Source organism: Lissotriton helveticus, chromosome 10 (assembly GCF_964261635.1).
Source record: "Lissotriton helveticus chromosome 10, aLisHel1.1, whole genome shotgun sequence".
Classification (NCBI taxonomy): domain Eukaryota; kingdom Metazoa; phylum Chordata; class Amphibia; order Caudata; family Salamandridae; genus Lissotriton; species Lissotriton helveticus.
The window spans coordinates 438,803,443-438,818,674 of NC_136071.1; the positions used below are offsets into that span (position 1 = coordinate 438,803,443).

At 48.5% G+C, this 15,232-nt stretch overlaps 1 protein-coding gene across 2 annotated transcripts in view; it reads left to right on the forward strand.

Annotated features, from left to right (window-relative positions):
• LOC144784260 (mitochondrial Rho GTPase 2-like) overlaps nt 1–15,232 on the forward strand; it is a 1,917,079-nt gene that overhangs the window by 915,249 nt on the left and 986,598 nt on the right. For both annotated transcript variants that reach the window (XM_078662926.1, XM_078662927.1), the window contains exon 35: nt 13,023–13,134. In XM_078662926.1, coding sequence (XP_078519052.1) covers nt 13,023–13,134 — 112 coding nt within the window. The remainder of the gene's footprint in view (nt 1–13,022; nt 13,135–15,232) is intronic.

Genomic DNA, 15,232 nt, shown 5'->3' on the forward strand with positions numbered 1-15,232 from the left:
GTAGGTCGAAGCAAGGTAGGGAGAGTATGGGAAAACATGGTAGCAAGTAAAAGTCTATACAATATCAGTATGAGGGCGACATGGCGGAGATCAAGGGAGAGTCATCAGGTTCATGCTAGGACCAAAGAGATAGTGAACTATCAAAGTCATACGGGGGTTCTCGTTACGATCCAGCCCACTCAAGAAAGAAGGCTGTGAGTAGTATCTTGAATTTCAGGAAGGAGATGGTCATCCTGATGTGGGGGGGGTGGAGTTCCATATCTTTGGAGCATTTCCCGCAAAGGACCTGTTAGATCTTTTACGTTTCTGTGATTTCAGAGGTATGAGTAGTAGCATGTTGGAGCTTCTGAGGGTCCTGGACTGACCGGCTCTCTTGAGTTTATTGGCCAGATATTCCGGTTTACCTGTATGCAGGGCTTTGTGTGTGAGGCAGGCTGTGCGGAAGTTGGCTCGTAGGTTAATAGGAAGCCATTTCAGGTCCTTGAGAGCCAGGGTGTTGTGCTCATATTTCTTAGTTCCCGTGACCATTCTAGCTGCTGCATTAAGGGTAGCAGTCAAAGGACCTAGATGAGATTTGGCTGTTCCAGTCAGAGTAGCAATGCCATAGTCAATCCTGGAGAGTACCAGTGCCTGAGTGGCCTGTTTCAGGTCTTTCAAGGGGAGGAAGGGTTTAAGTTTGTAGAGAAGTTTCAGGTTAAGGAAAGCACTTTTGGCAGTTTTAGAGATGTGTTCTTTCATGTCCAGTTTTGGGTCCAGAGTGATCCCCAGTGATTTGACGGAGGTTGTAGGAACAAGAGGAACATTGAGGGCTTTTAAGGCTTTGAGCCATTCGAGTATTTGGGGATTTTCACTTTTGTTTGAGATGAGGAGCACTTCTGTCTTTTCTTCATTAAGTTTGAGGTGGTTGGATGAGAGCCAGTGTTGGACCTCTGTGAGTGTGTCATTTAGTCTGTGGATGTCTGCGATCGAAGTGGTTTCCAGGTAGAGTTGTGTGTCGTCCGCATAGAGGTGAAAGGGGATGTTGGAGTTCCTTAAAATTGTAGTGAGGGGCTCCATGTAGATGTTGAAAAGTTGTGGAGAGAGTACTGACCCCTGTGGGACTCTTCTAGTAATGGGGAGGTGGTCCGATGTGGAGCTTTTAATTTTGATAATTTGTGTGCGGTTGTTGAGAAAGGAGGCGAACCATTTGAGAACTGTTTTTTCCAAACCTGCTCTCTTCTGTACGACATTGAGTAGTAGGTTGTGATCCACTGTGTCGAACGCTGCCGAGAGGTCTAAGAGGATGAGGAGGCTACATTGGTTGGAGTCGAGAGACATGTGTAGGTCATCCATCACATTGAGGATTGCGGTTTCTGTGCTGCAGCCCTTTCTGAACCCAGATTGGTGTGGGTCAAGAAGATTCAAGATCTCTAGGTGATGGGTTAGCTGAGATAGCACACATTTTTCCAAAATTTTCGATAAGAGCAGAAGGTTCGACACTGGTCTGAAGTTGTTCAAGACCGTAGGGTCGAGGCCAGGTTTTTTTTGGAGTGGCGTGACTTGACCTAGTTTAAGGCAGTCAGGGATGGAGCCATCGCTCAAAGAGCTGTTGATGATCTTGGCCCAGATAGGGGCTAGAGTAAGTTTCAGGTCTTTGGTCAGTCTCGAGGGCAGCTGATCAAGGGAGTGAGACGAGGGATTAGCGATGGCAATGAGATCGCTTATCGCTTCGGTTTGGATGGGTTGGAAGGAAGACCAGCGAGTGGCTGCAGTTGTTGGTCTTGAGTGGGTAGAAGCAGTGGGGCGCAACTCTGTGAGGACGGAAAGATCGCTGCAAGATCGGTCAATTGAGGCAATTTTTTCGTTGAAGAAGTTAGCAAAGTTGTCGCACTTGGGTAGTTATTGAGTTCCTCCCCAACATGAGGTCTATACAGGAATGGTTATGGTGCGCCGCAGAGGTGTGTGTATACTGTCGTGTTTTAGGGTGCCAGGTCCACCAGCCATCACAGAGACCCAGTGTAGCGGTCCAGTCCCCAAGACGCCTGGCCCCCAGTTTCATATGGGAGGATATGGGACCCATAGCATCCTCCGTGGGCTCAGGGAAAACATTAAAATCACCCCCAATTATCGTCAGGCCGTGAGGATGTGAGGATATTTTTTTCAGTGCCCCACTAGGGGTGTGTCTTGGAGTAATAAGACACCTGGGTTGCTCTTTCGAGCATACTTAAAAATCTCTGTTTGTTTGATTTTATCTTAGAGGCCATTAACATTCCATGAGAGGATTTTCATGGGCTCACCCTCATTATGAGGACATGACATTGTAGTAAAGTGGCGATGTTTGGGACTGACGATTTGGAGGTCTCCAATGGGTCAGGTACTTGGATTCTGAAGGAAGCTGCGTGTACTCCAAGACGCTATTTGGGCCGCTTGAGGGAGGATCTTGAGTGTGGTGCACAGTGTTACCGTGGAACAAAACAACATGATCAATGTCTGGGAAAACATTCCCAGTAGACAGCCCTAACCAACCCCTTCACCCCATACTTCCCCAAATGAAGCATCTGTCGCCCAATCAACAAAGGCTTAGAGTGTAAACCAGTTAATCAGGGGTCGTGAACAATGACTGCATGTTGAGCCCCTCTGAGCTCAAGATATTTGTTCCTCTGGTAAGGACTTTTGGAGTAGCAGTACTTAAATTCATATTTGGGGGCTGAGCAATAGATCAGTGTCATCTGAGCTGGGTCTGGGAGAGCCACCAGGATTTCTCCCGGATGGACACGGCTATTTGCGGTTTCTCTGGTTTCCAGCGATGCATCTCTGTCCGGGATGGAGCCAACAGGCGATACGGACTTCACTCCTCGGATCCCACGCCCTCTACGGGATCCTGCACGTCGTCCATGGGGAATCGCAAAGTCTTTCCTAGGTGGTCCTTTTTGGGGGATCGCTGTAAGTGCATTTTTCTGTGGGCGGAGTGAGCACTCCTCGGTAGCCCAGGTCCAAGCTGTCTCTGGTGTGTCAAAGAAATAAGATTTATTTTGAAATAACACTTTAAGGCGGGCTGGGAAGAGGAGTCTGTAAGACGGGTTTAGGCCCCACAACTTTTGTTTAACCTGGACGTAGGATCTTCTCTGGGCCTCCACTTCCTTAGTGTAATCAGGAAAGATCATGACATTGGATCCCTTATAACTGAGTTCTGGTCGAGAGCGGGCTTCCTGCAAGATGGCGTCGCGGTCTCTTCGATGGGTACCGTGCCCTCAGGAAGGACGACAAGGCGAAGGTTATTCCGGCGGGAACGGTTTTCGGCATCCTCCGTCCGTTTATGGAGATCCGATGTGCGGGATAAAAGCTGCTTCACTTGTGTTTCAAGTGTAGAGACATCGTCCTCCTATTCTGATAAATGGGATTCCGCTGCTGTCACACGGGCTGTCGGGTTGCGAAGGTCCGGGTGGATGAGTGCCATATCAACGCAGACTTCACCTAGTTTGTTTTCCATTGATTCCTGACATGTCTTTATGGTTTGTAGTATGGTGGCCAGGTCTCCCTCAGGTCAGCCAGTCGTAGAGGGCACCACTCCATCTTAGGTTGACCCATTAAGAGTATATTGTTCCATTTGAGTTTGAGTCGGGCAGGCCTTTGCCCCTTTGTCCTTTCCCATGTTGGGAAGAACGCTCCAGAGACTTTATCACTCAATTGCATGTCTCACTCTCCCGTATTGAATGGCGGAGCGCTGATGGCTTCAGCCCAACCGGACAGTGAGAAGGCCCGCACACTCCAACACAATCTCAGGGACTAAGGTCTGGAGTTTGTGCAGGTGATCCAACAGTCCAGGGATCCTCAGGAGATGCCACGCAGGTCACAAATCGGGTTCCCCCTTCATCAATCAACAGCCGGTTCCAGACTGCCTGTCAAGACCACCACCACAGCAGACGATTAAGCGACGGCCCTGTCGCCGATCGAGCTTCTCCCCATCTCACCCTGAGCACCTGTAAGGATCACTCCGTTCGTAGCTGATGTCACAGGAGTTGCAGGACCGCTGGTGGCTTCAGAGGCCTTTACCAAGAGGCATGGGATGCGGTTCTTTCAGAGGTGGCAACCGCCGGGCGGCAGGGAACCCCAACACGCCTCTGCCATCACTCAGTCAGTCACGCCGGCACAAATTCAACAGACGTCGCCGCACCACAGACTCAGGACTCCTACAGGGGACCTCCGGCAAGATCTATTGGTTGTTACAGGACATATGTTATTTCCAGTTCCCTCAAGATTGCTCCACCAGGTCTTTTCCTTCCGGGGGGGTGGGGGGGGGGGGGATTTCGCTTCTCTACGGTGCCAGATTGTCACCATTCATCATCAGCGGTGCGATGTTTTACCACCTAGGCCCTCTGTATGTTATTTTTGTGTCCCAGGGCCCTGATCATGGAAGGCTGTGTGCTGTGATTCTGGGCCGCGGCCCTACCAGGCCTACACAGGGGCGTCGTGCCGGCTGCAGGTTGAGTGCCCTCGCCTGTGCTCTGCCAACATTTTCAAGCCGGTCGTTAAGGCCTAACACCGCTACAGAGAACACTGCAGTGGCCTAGCTATTAAGCACCGCATCCCTCTCCTCACCTGAGAAGTGCGCTGGGGAGCCTCGCACACCCCCGGTGCCACAGGATTCTTCGAGGCGGTGGGTGGGTCCAGTACCCCCTTCTTTAATATGGGGACCCTGGTTTCCCTTTTTGAGAAGTTGGCCTACTAAGTGGGCACCTTGTACCAGTCCAAGCAACCTTTATGGTGATTAAGTTAAAGATTACCTCTATGAAAGCTATCCTAGTGGTAGCTATGGAAAGCAGCCTTCAGGCTAAGTCTTGAAGGAATGTAAAGCGGCTTGTTTTACCAGATCAGAACCTCCTGTATGACAAATGAAAGGAGAATCACACAAGTTTTATATAAAATATATGTATTTATTACTAATCACTCTCTACTAACCTCTTTATGAGATTAGAGAACAAGGCACACAATACTAAATCAATACAATGACAGTAAATAGCACAATACACAATGGGCTCCAGGGGGAGACCAAACCATATACTAAATAAAATTGTATAACAGTAACAACTTTCCTAGACACAGTGCCTAGAGCATGTAGAATCGCTGGGCCCCCATGGGACCACCCAAAGGAGTGACACAGGGACCCCACGGAGGACAGGTGCAGTGTAGGAACACAGGCGCGAGCTCCGTACAACTCTATGGGAAAGTCGCGGTTGGAAAATTACAGTTTAAGGACACTTCGGAGAGGACTTAAAGCAAACCCTTTGGAACATAGAAGGTTCTAATGCCAGCACCCTTGTGAGTACCAGGTACCGGTTGTACCTATCCCAGAGGAGCCGGGTGCATAGGGGTTAAGTGGTGTCGGAAACCCTTGTCGTTTTCAGTGGCGTGATGCGAAGACGTGCTGCTGCCGGGAAGGTGAAAAGTGTCCGGTGGAATCCAAGCCTGGATCCGAGGTGAGAAAAACCTAAAAGCAGAGGGGACAGAGTCTGGGTCACTTCAGGGTGACCAGTGGCTCGGTAGGCGAATGCCCACCGATGTCAGGTGCTTCAGGTGAGAAGATAGGATGCTTGACTCTGCAGCCACGGGGACCAGGAGATGACGACGACCAACGTCCGGAGGTGAGCTGTCCCACGAAGGATGTCGAGTGCTGGGGGGGGTCAGTGTCCGGATTGAACACCAACCAGCCTTGGCAACGACAACCCACGCTGGCAGAGGAAACAAGTTACGGTGAAGACCAACAAGGTCCTGGGGACTCTCCAAGCAATGGAGAATCAGGGCACGTCTGGAGTAACCAGGGAAGCCCTAGGAAATTCAAAGTGACCCTCTCTAGGACCCACAGGCCAACCGACCAGGGATTGTGAAGGGACCTCGAGCTGAATCAAGAAGTACCAGCCCACAGAGCACTTGTTGAGTGGAGGCCGTAAATCTATACTATAATATACGTAGTCCAGTGCACAGCCTCAGGGATCACCGAAAAGCTTATGCAGCTGCAAAAGTACACGGTGCACAGGGGTTCTGGTTGCACAGTTCCCACGAGGGATACTGGTCTCAGGATTGCTGAGAGGTCAGATCAACCTCAGGGACGCTCGGGAACCCACCTCCTGTGTTGCAGAAATCTTCGGAGTCCTCAGGAGTTGCAAACCGGTCAGATAAGTTAAGGTGCCTGCTGCTGCAGGGGAGTTACTCCTTTACTCCAAGGGAGATTCTTCTGTCGTCCAGTGAAGTGTAGACCGTCGAAGTACCTGGTTTCTGCTGGCAGAGTTTAGCCCAGGTAAAATCTAAAGTTCTGTAGTCAGGGTTAATACTTTATACCCAAGGAAGGGATTGGACAAATTTTGGGGACCCACCTATGGGAGGGTCAGGACAGAGGGGTGGCTACACCCATGTCCTTTGTCCAGTTTCGCGCCAGAGCAGGAGCAAATGGCTCTTGCAACCAATTTGAGCTGGACTATACACAGGGACACCAAATGTGCCCCCAGTGCAGACTTTCTGGCACTCTGAGTGCACCCACCCAGCCCCAATACACTAAAGCTTGTCTGGAGGTGGTCACACCTCCCTGTAACAGGAAACCTATTGTCAGTCCTTCCTTTGCTCAAGCTTGGCTCAGCAGCAGGAGGGCAGACTCGTGTCTGTGCCTGGCACCATCCATTTTGTGATGCCCAGGTCGAGAAAGCTGTTACCAGGTGTACCGGTGTTTCACATAAGTCCCTCTTGAAGGGTGGAGTCATACCTCCCCATATGATTCCAAGGTGTTTGACACCAAACACAACATGTTTCTAAGCAGCCGTTTTAAAGTTCGCATTTACCGCAAGGTTATAATGCACTTAAATATATATGGTTGGCTGCATCACAGACCGCCCGGAAAATAGGTTCCGAAGGCTGCAGAGGGGCTCTGCTCATGCAGGGGCACCCTCTCACATAAAACCCAGCACCCTACCTTCAGGATTGATAAGGCCTGCCATAGGGGTGACTGATGAGTTTATATGTGCAGTGATTTAGAATAGATATAGGTAACCTATATCTAAGTAAGGGGTGCATTCACCACCTTACACAGGCTGCAGTAGCAGACCTGTGGTGTCATTTTGAATGGCTCTCAGGGGTGACACAATACAGCCCCTGGGAGGCCACTGGGGTACCTGTGCCCTGGGTACATGGTGTACCATATATTAGGGACTGATAAGGGTACCCCAATGTCCAATCTGGAGTGTACCTAAAGTACATGCAATCAATTTAGAGGAGAAAGCAGATAGACTGGGGTCCTGAATAGCAGGATCCCAGTCAGAGTAAGTCGAAAACAGAGATACATCAGCAAAAAGTGGGGGTAACTTTAAGAAGCAGATCCTACTCTCCTACACACTACTCTTCTTTTGCTGCCTCAGTCTGGCGGCGGGGAGCCTCAGGAACGTTCCCACCGCCACTCAGCCAGCGACCAGGGCACACTCTCTTTTCAGGGGGGGGGGGGGGGGGGGGGGATCTCACCGCTTCCAGGGGCCAGGTCTTTGCTTTCCGGACTCGCTCCCGTCCCACGCTTCTAAAAATCACTTTCAATGCTACCCGGGGCCGGCCCCTCACCAGAAGGAGTCTCTGCCACCAGAGGCCGCACGCCTCAGTCCCCACCTGCAACTCCACCAGGCTTCCGTGGAGAAGTGCGTCCTGCCGACCGCAGGCCAAGCCCCCTTAGCAGATGCCCGTAGTCAGCCCCAGGTCGTCCGCCAGAATCTCTTCAGATATAGGAAACGGCGCGGCAGCCTCGGCACAAACCACTGCGCCTCCCCCTCACCTCCCGACTCTGCTGGGGACCTCCCCGTTTGTTCCAGGCGCGACAGGTGTCTTCGGATATCAGGCGGGACCGACGCCCCCTCGCTCACCGGCACAGGACGAGTTTCTCCGCCGCTAGGTTCCATCGGGTGGTAGGGAGCCTCAGGAGCGCCACCGTCTTTCGTCTCTCGGCCCTTCAGCTCCAGGTAGACACGATTTTGTCCCATGCTCGGGAGCTCCGCGGTTGTTCGGTAGGCACCCTTGCTATCCCACTGAGCTCTCGTTCTTGGTGTCTGGTTCGCCGCCACTACAGTCTGCTGGATAATAGCGTTCCCCCCCCCCCCCCCCCCCCCAAGTAATGCCGGCCAGAGGATCAGGATGTTAGCGGATTGCAGAGGGGTCAGGAGCACTCCTAGAGTGCAACCGCCATCTTGGCTTGCCAGGCCACGCCCCCAGGTCCAATAGTTTTATCAAATTCGGAAACTCAAAAACACTCTGAAATATCCTTACAGTTTCACAGACCCAGAACAGCATTCCTTATGAGGATGATGACATTTATTAAGAGGCTAATATTTTTGATGACCTTCAGTATGCCGGTGACTTTCGTACCTTGCCTGACTTTGGCCTGAATTCCCTGAACCCTATAGCCACTGAAAAATATGCCTCCTTTGCGACTGTCATCCGGAGGGCAGCGGTAGTGCTTGATTTAACACTGCCCATATAGAAGGTCAAAACCAACATCTTGACAGAGGTCCTCACCCATGCAGCTACCACCTGGGAACCTCTCCTAACCTTTAAAGAGGCTCTCCTTGATATATTGATGGGAGTCTATACAAAGCCATGTAAACAGACAGGTGAAAAGGTAGCATTGCCGGCCCCGGGGACACCAATTTTTTTAGTCTTTCACCCTGCCTCAGAGAGTCTGGTGGTTAAGGCGTCGTCCAGCCACCTTAACCAAAACCCATTCTCTACCATTCAACCGGATAGATATTCTTACACCTTGTGGGACAGGGTGGCGATTTCTCAAGAAACTTTAAATCAAGCTAGGCCACCGCTCGCTCTCTAGATCTGGTTCAACCTGTTTGGCAGTTCCCCCAACAACAACGTCCCTTTCGAGGTTTTGGTAGGGAATACCTGCTGAGAAAATGCCAATACTGGCATCAACAGCAACAGGACTCCCATTGTTTTCGAGGGCCAAGTGAGGGAGTTAAGTGACAACGTTGAGGACCACAGAGAAAACACACAACTTGCAGTGGTGGTTGGTTGACTGCAGTTGGATCAGCGGCAGAACCCTCTCCCGACCTCATCCAGAACTAATGGTTGTGATAAATCCATTGTTGCTGGGTTGGGGAAGGACATCTGGGAGAGGTGGCGATCATAGGACTCTGGTTTCCAGCAGAGGCTTGCTTCCACATCAGCTTGCTGGAGTTGGGAGCAATTTTCTTGGCTCTAAAAGCGTTCTTCCTGGCAATCAAAGGGTAATGGGTGCAAGTACTCACTGACAACACATCCGACATGTAGTATTGCAAGAAGTAGGGCTGTGTTGCAATGTGGGTTCTGTGCCAGACGGCTCTGCACCTGTGGTAGTTGCTAAACGCTTAAGGCATGTCCCTAATCACCCAGCACCTGGCAGGATCTTTAAACGTTGGGGCAGACAAACTTGACTGAAGTTGCCTAGTGAATCACAAATGGCAGTTACACACTGAGGTGGCACAGTGCCTCTGCACGCAATGTGGAGAACCCTGGCACAATGTATTCACTATCGCAGAAAATGTGCAGTGTTGCCTCTTTTTCGCTTTGGAGTTCCCAAGGCAGCTCTCCCTAAGAGATGCTTTTCACCAGCATTCGGGGTCATGCCTTTCTTCCCCCCCTCCCTTTCCTCCCCAGAGTACTAAGATCAAGAAAGGCTGGGCCCAAGTCATTCTAGTGGCCGGAACTGTGCAAGAACTGTGTAGTACCCCGTATTTCTGGTCATGAGCATATGTCCTCCTATTCGGAGAACCTCCTGTCTTCCTCAATACTTTATTTTGGCATTGTTAACCAAAAAAAGTACACAACAGACAGCCATTTTTCTGTCTCATAAAATGCAAGTTATAATAGTACAACATTTTTAAATTAGTTTTAAAAGTGCATTGTAAAAAGATGTAAAAATCAGCCCCGGTACAGTACATAAATGCAGTAACCCTGCTTACCCACATCAAATATCATTCAGTTGGAAAAATCTACCACTGACAAGGAAGAATGCATATGTGCCTCATCTTGTAGTGGCACATAAGACAAGACATAGATCTTCCACTATACCCTCACAGTTAACTTGTTGATTCTAATGCTCCACATCCATAATAAGAATATAGACCCGCTAAACACAATTGACTCTTTTGTGTCCCCTCTAAAGATCCTAGATCCTTCCCAAAAATGGACAATACCCAGCCGCTTACACACTGGGATAATCCATTTCTTACGGGGTAAAGCATAGCTGAGACAGAACAACCAGAAGTGATCCACAGGTTCCTCCAATAGTAAACAAAAGGGTCATTTAGATGTTAAAGAGCTGTTTTGTCACACGAGGAAGTTAAGACATTTAACGGTATGGTGCCAATTCTGAACTTTATGTATATGGTTTTAGCCTGACCAAATGTACTCTGTCCAGGAATGACTCAAAACACGGGCCACTTTTGTAGTTCAAGAACTTCTGTTATGATACCTAATCTGTGGGCATCCCAAATTTGTTCCAGTATACAATTCCACTGAGCGTGTTTCAGTTTAAAATTAGCACCCGTCCCCATTTTAGAAGGAATGAGCCAAATTTACTTCGCCTTGGCAAATTCACACAATGATTTTACCTTCCTTAACCAGGATATGCAAACTTTCTTGGCCAGACTAAGAATCTTCTTTAGAGCTTTCTTCTATATCTCAAGCTCTGGGGTGTTCCAAATTCGAACCCAATATATTAAAAGTTCCAGTTGAATCACATGGTCAATCCTTTTTTGCGCTAGATCAAAGCGAAGTGGGGTAAGAGGGGTACTAGTTGGGAGATTAAAAAAGAGACCTAATAAATTGATTTTCAGCTACACAAAGTGTGGGCCCATCTGACTATCCCCAAATGTCTGCACCATAGACTACCCCTGCCAAAGCCGTGGCCCTGTATACCTCCAGAGCTGGGGATACTGCTCCACTGGGGGTAGCCTTACAGTGTTACCCTATAACCATTGCCTGTTGAAGTAGGAATGTTCTATTTTTCCTTAGCTGTGGTTCCCAGGTCATATTATCAGGCAGTCTTACGCCCAAGTAATCAAACACCTTTACTTGCTCCAGGGGTGCAGCCTCTTTCCTCATTTTACCTCTGAATGAGCCATGGGGATTCAGTGCCATGAATTTTGACTTTGCTGAATTTATTTCAAGGCCCCTTACATGACAGAAGGATGAAAAGTGATCTAACAATGAGTGCAATCCACGTGTTGTTCAAGATATTAAAAGCATGTCATCAGCAAACATTAAAATCTGTACTGTTTTGGCCGCTTATTTTAGTGCATCATAGTTGCAATTTGCTAGCCATACTACCACTCCATTTGTATATTAGCTAAAGAGTGTAGGGGCCAGCATGCACCCGTAGCTAACGCATGGTCTGATGTGTATTCTTGATGTAAGGTCCCCACTCTCATTCCACCTAACCTGGGCGTAAGACTGCAAGTGTAGTTTTTTTAGAATCCCAATGAGTTCCTCTGGAGCACCATATCACTCCAATGCAGCCCATAAGTTCTCCCTCTGGACCAGGTCAAATGCTGCCCTCAAATCAATGAAGGCAACATAAAGATTGTTACGCTTATCGTCCTGAAGCAAATTACCTGGTCCAAGGTAGTAACCTGCTCTACACCTTGCTAGGATATGTTCTTATATCCAGGACTGGAGTCTCATTAGAATCTGCGTAGCAAATATTTTTGTCTTATGTCAACTAAGCACAATGGGTCTGTAGTAGGATGCAACACCCCCCCCCCCTCTTGTGAATGGGAACAATAATTGCTCCATGCCACGAGTGGGATATATCCTCACCCCTAGGGGTGTTCAAATAGGGTGCCCTTATCTCAGGTTGAGAGAGATACAAGTCTCCTGGGATACCGCCTGTCACAGCAGCAGAGTCAACCCTTTCACCCAAACCTGCAAAAATCTATATCTCTATGTGTGTAGATTGAGTAGCGACAGTTGATGGCTTTCGATCTTCCCCCTGAAGTTGTTGGTGTTATCTTAGCAGCCAGGACTCCATCAACCCAATCGATTTATGAAGGATTCTGGGAGAAGTTTGTTACCTAGTGCTCTTCCTGGAACATACAACCTCTGCATACACAGATATTAGATGTTCTTCTGTTCTGCTTGTCATTGGCCCAGCAAAGACTGCTGTGGTTACATTTTTCTGTGCAGCCCTCCCTCTTCAAGTCGCCTGTCATGATGTGTTTTTTGAAGTGGCTCACCCATATGATCCTTCTGACTCCATTTGTCATGACACTGTGGGACCTAAATTTGATACTCACCTCTTTGATGCACACTCCATTCAAACCCATGCACAGTTGCCCTCTTCATCTTCTTACCATCAAGACGGCATTGCTTATCGCCATAACATTGGCCAGGCAAGTGAATGAACTCCATGCACTGTGCGCTTTCCCTCCTTATATATCTTTCCTCATGGATAAATTAGTCCAGCTTGCATGAATGCCATTGCTGCCCAGGTAGTCCCACCCTACTACATACATAGGGCAATTAACATCACCTTGCCGACTTCCTGTGCACTGCCTTGCCCCTCCAAATAGGAGGAACGACGTATTCGCCTCAACCCAAAATGGGCACTTAGCTTCTGTGTGCACCAGACCAGGGACTACCAACAGGACAACCAACTTTTTGTTGGTTTCTCTGTGGCTAAGAAAGACAAAGCTATGCAAAATAGGGCTATCTCAAGATGGTTTGTACTATACATCAATGTCCGCTATGGGCTAGCCAAGAAGCAGCCGCCAGAAAGATTTAATGCTCCTTCCACTAGAGCTGGCCTTTGAGTCTGAATCAACATATAAAATGAAATACCCACCATTCACTAAAGATTGAATAACATTAAAGACAGTTTTTTCACAACTTTGTTTCAGTACCTAAGGGTGCCTGGGTTCATTCAACCTTGCATAAAAATGATTGTCTGCATTTGATTGGATCTTCATTTAAGTGTATGGTCATTTTAGCTTTCACGTAATTTTTAGATTTCACCTCCATTTGTTTCCTAGGTGCACTGCTATGCGCTGGAAATCGGCTGATCACAGGGAGTAACACCAAACGAATTCGTCTATGGGCTGTGGCCGCTGTGCAGGAGTTAAGACTGAAAGGATCAAAGTCTAGGTGAGTGCTTCCCCAAGTATCTCTGAATGTTTTTGTTGGGTTTAAAGAGGCTGTCCTTTGTCTGCACGTCATCTGTATTGCAGAGTGTTGCTCATCTCATTGACATTTTTAAAAATCAGAATCTTCTACGTTACTATACCACAATTCCACCCACCTACTAGCCCTATTTGACAGAAATGTAATGGTAACAAAGTGTGATTTAAATTACTCATGTAACTTTGTGCCATGATTTTGGTCATTAATGTGCTTAGTCACATCCCTAATTTCCTGCCAAACTATACCATACCAAGTTTATGATGTAACCACCCCATCTTCATAACTTGGCAGTGCCCTTATGAAATCATAAATTGTTCTTTTGTAAAGGGTTTAAATCAATCTGCCTTCACCTCTCATATATCTACAGCCCATGTGTAGTTGTCTGAATTTCCTAGTTTACACTGGTAATTCCAGGAAAAATTTGGCCAAGTCTAGTTTAATTAAGTAAGAATGAAATGTTTTTAATGCACATGGAGCCAAATGTACTATTGTACTGGACACAAATCACACACCACCGTTTTGTGACCAGTAATTTAATATGGGACCCAAACTATGTACTACTAGGTCACATTCTCAAAAAATTGATACAGAGCGAGCTGGGAATTATTAGTTATCCAGGATTGGGGTGCTTTCATAGATTCACACGCCTGAATAATTCCCTGTTGTCCTCCCATGGTGCCATAGTCAAGCAGTATTCAAATAATGCCATAGAGTATAATGATTCAGAAAAGGGGGTGGTGATGAACAGAGTGTCTGAATTAAACAGACCACTCTTACCCAGTCCAAAGATCAGGGCTTGATCCATCACCGTTATTTAGCTCACTGCCCCATCCCAGCTCAGAACCTGGCTATATGCAAATTAGTCTGTCCCTGGCCCAGTGCATCATGGGAACAGGGCAGACCAAACTACCAAGCCAATTCTTCACCAGAAAGGAGACAAGCTTCCGGGGACCGGTTTCTGGCATTTCAGCCGTCGTCGGCCCGGCTTGCTTGAATCCTGATGGAGCAGTGAGCAAGGGACTCATGTCTGAGTATACCCTGCCACACCTATAGTGGCCAAAAACGATTCAGAAAAGGGGGTGGTGATGAACAGAGTGTCTGAATTAAGCAGACCACTCTTACCCAGTCCAAAGATCAGGGCTTGATCCATCACCGTTATTTAGCTCACTGCCCCATCCCAGCTCAGAACCTGGCTATATGCAAATTAGTCTGTCCCTGGCCCAGTGCATCATGGGAACAGGGCAGACCAAACTACCATCCAATTCTTCACCAGAAAGGAGACAAGCTTCCGGGGACCGGTTTCTGGCATTTCAGCCATCGTCGGCCCGGCTTGCTTGAATCCTGATGGAGCAGTGAGCAAGGGACTCATGTCTGAGTATACCCTGCCACACCTATAGTGGCCAAAAACGATTCAGAAAAGGGGGTGGTGATGAACAGAGTGCCTGAATTAAGCAGACCACTCTTACCCAGTCCAAAGATCAGGGCTTGATCCATCACCGTTATTTAGCTCACTGCCCCATCCCAGCTCAGAACCTGGCTATATGCAAATTAGTCTGTCCCTGGCCCAGTGCATCATGGGAACAGGGCAGACCAAACTACCAAGCCAATTCTTCACCAGAAAGGAGACAAGCTTCCGGGGGCCGGTTTCTGGCATTTCAGCCGTCGTCGGCCCGGCTTGCTTGAATCCTGATGGAGCAGTGAGCAAGGGACTCATGTCTGAGTATACCCTGCCACACCTATAGTGGCCAAAAACGATTCAGAAAAAGGGGTGGTGATGAACAGAGTGTCTGAATTAAGCAGACCACTCTTACCCAGTCCAAAGATCAGGGCTTGATCCATCACCGTTATTTAGCTCACTGCCCCATCCCAGCTCAGAACCTGGCTATATGCAAATTAGTCTGTCCCTGGCCCAGTGCATCATGGGAACAGGGCAGACCAAACTACCAAGCCAATTCTTCACCAGAAAGGAGACAAGTTTTTTGGGGACCGGTTTCTGGCATTTCAGCCGTCGTCGGCCCGGCTTGCTTGAATCCTGATGGAGCAGTGAGCAAGGGACTCATGT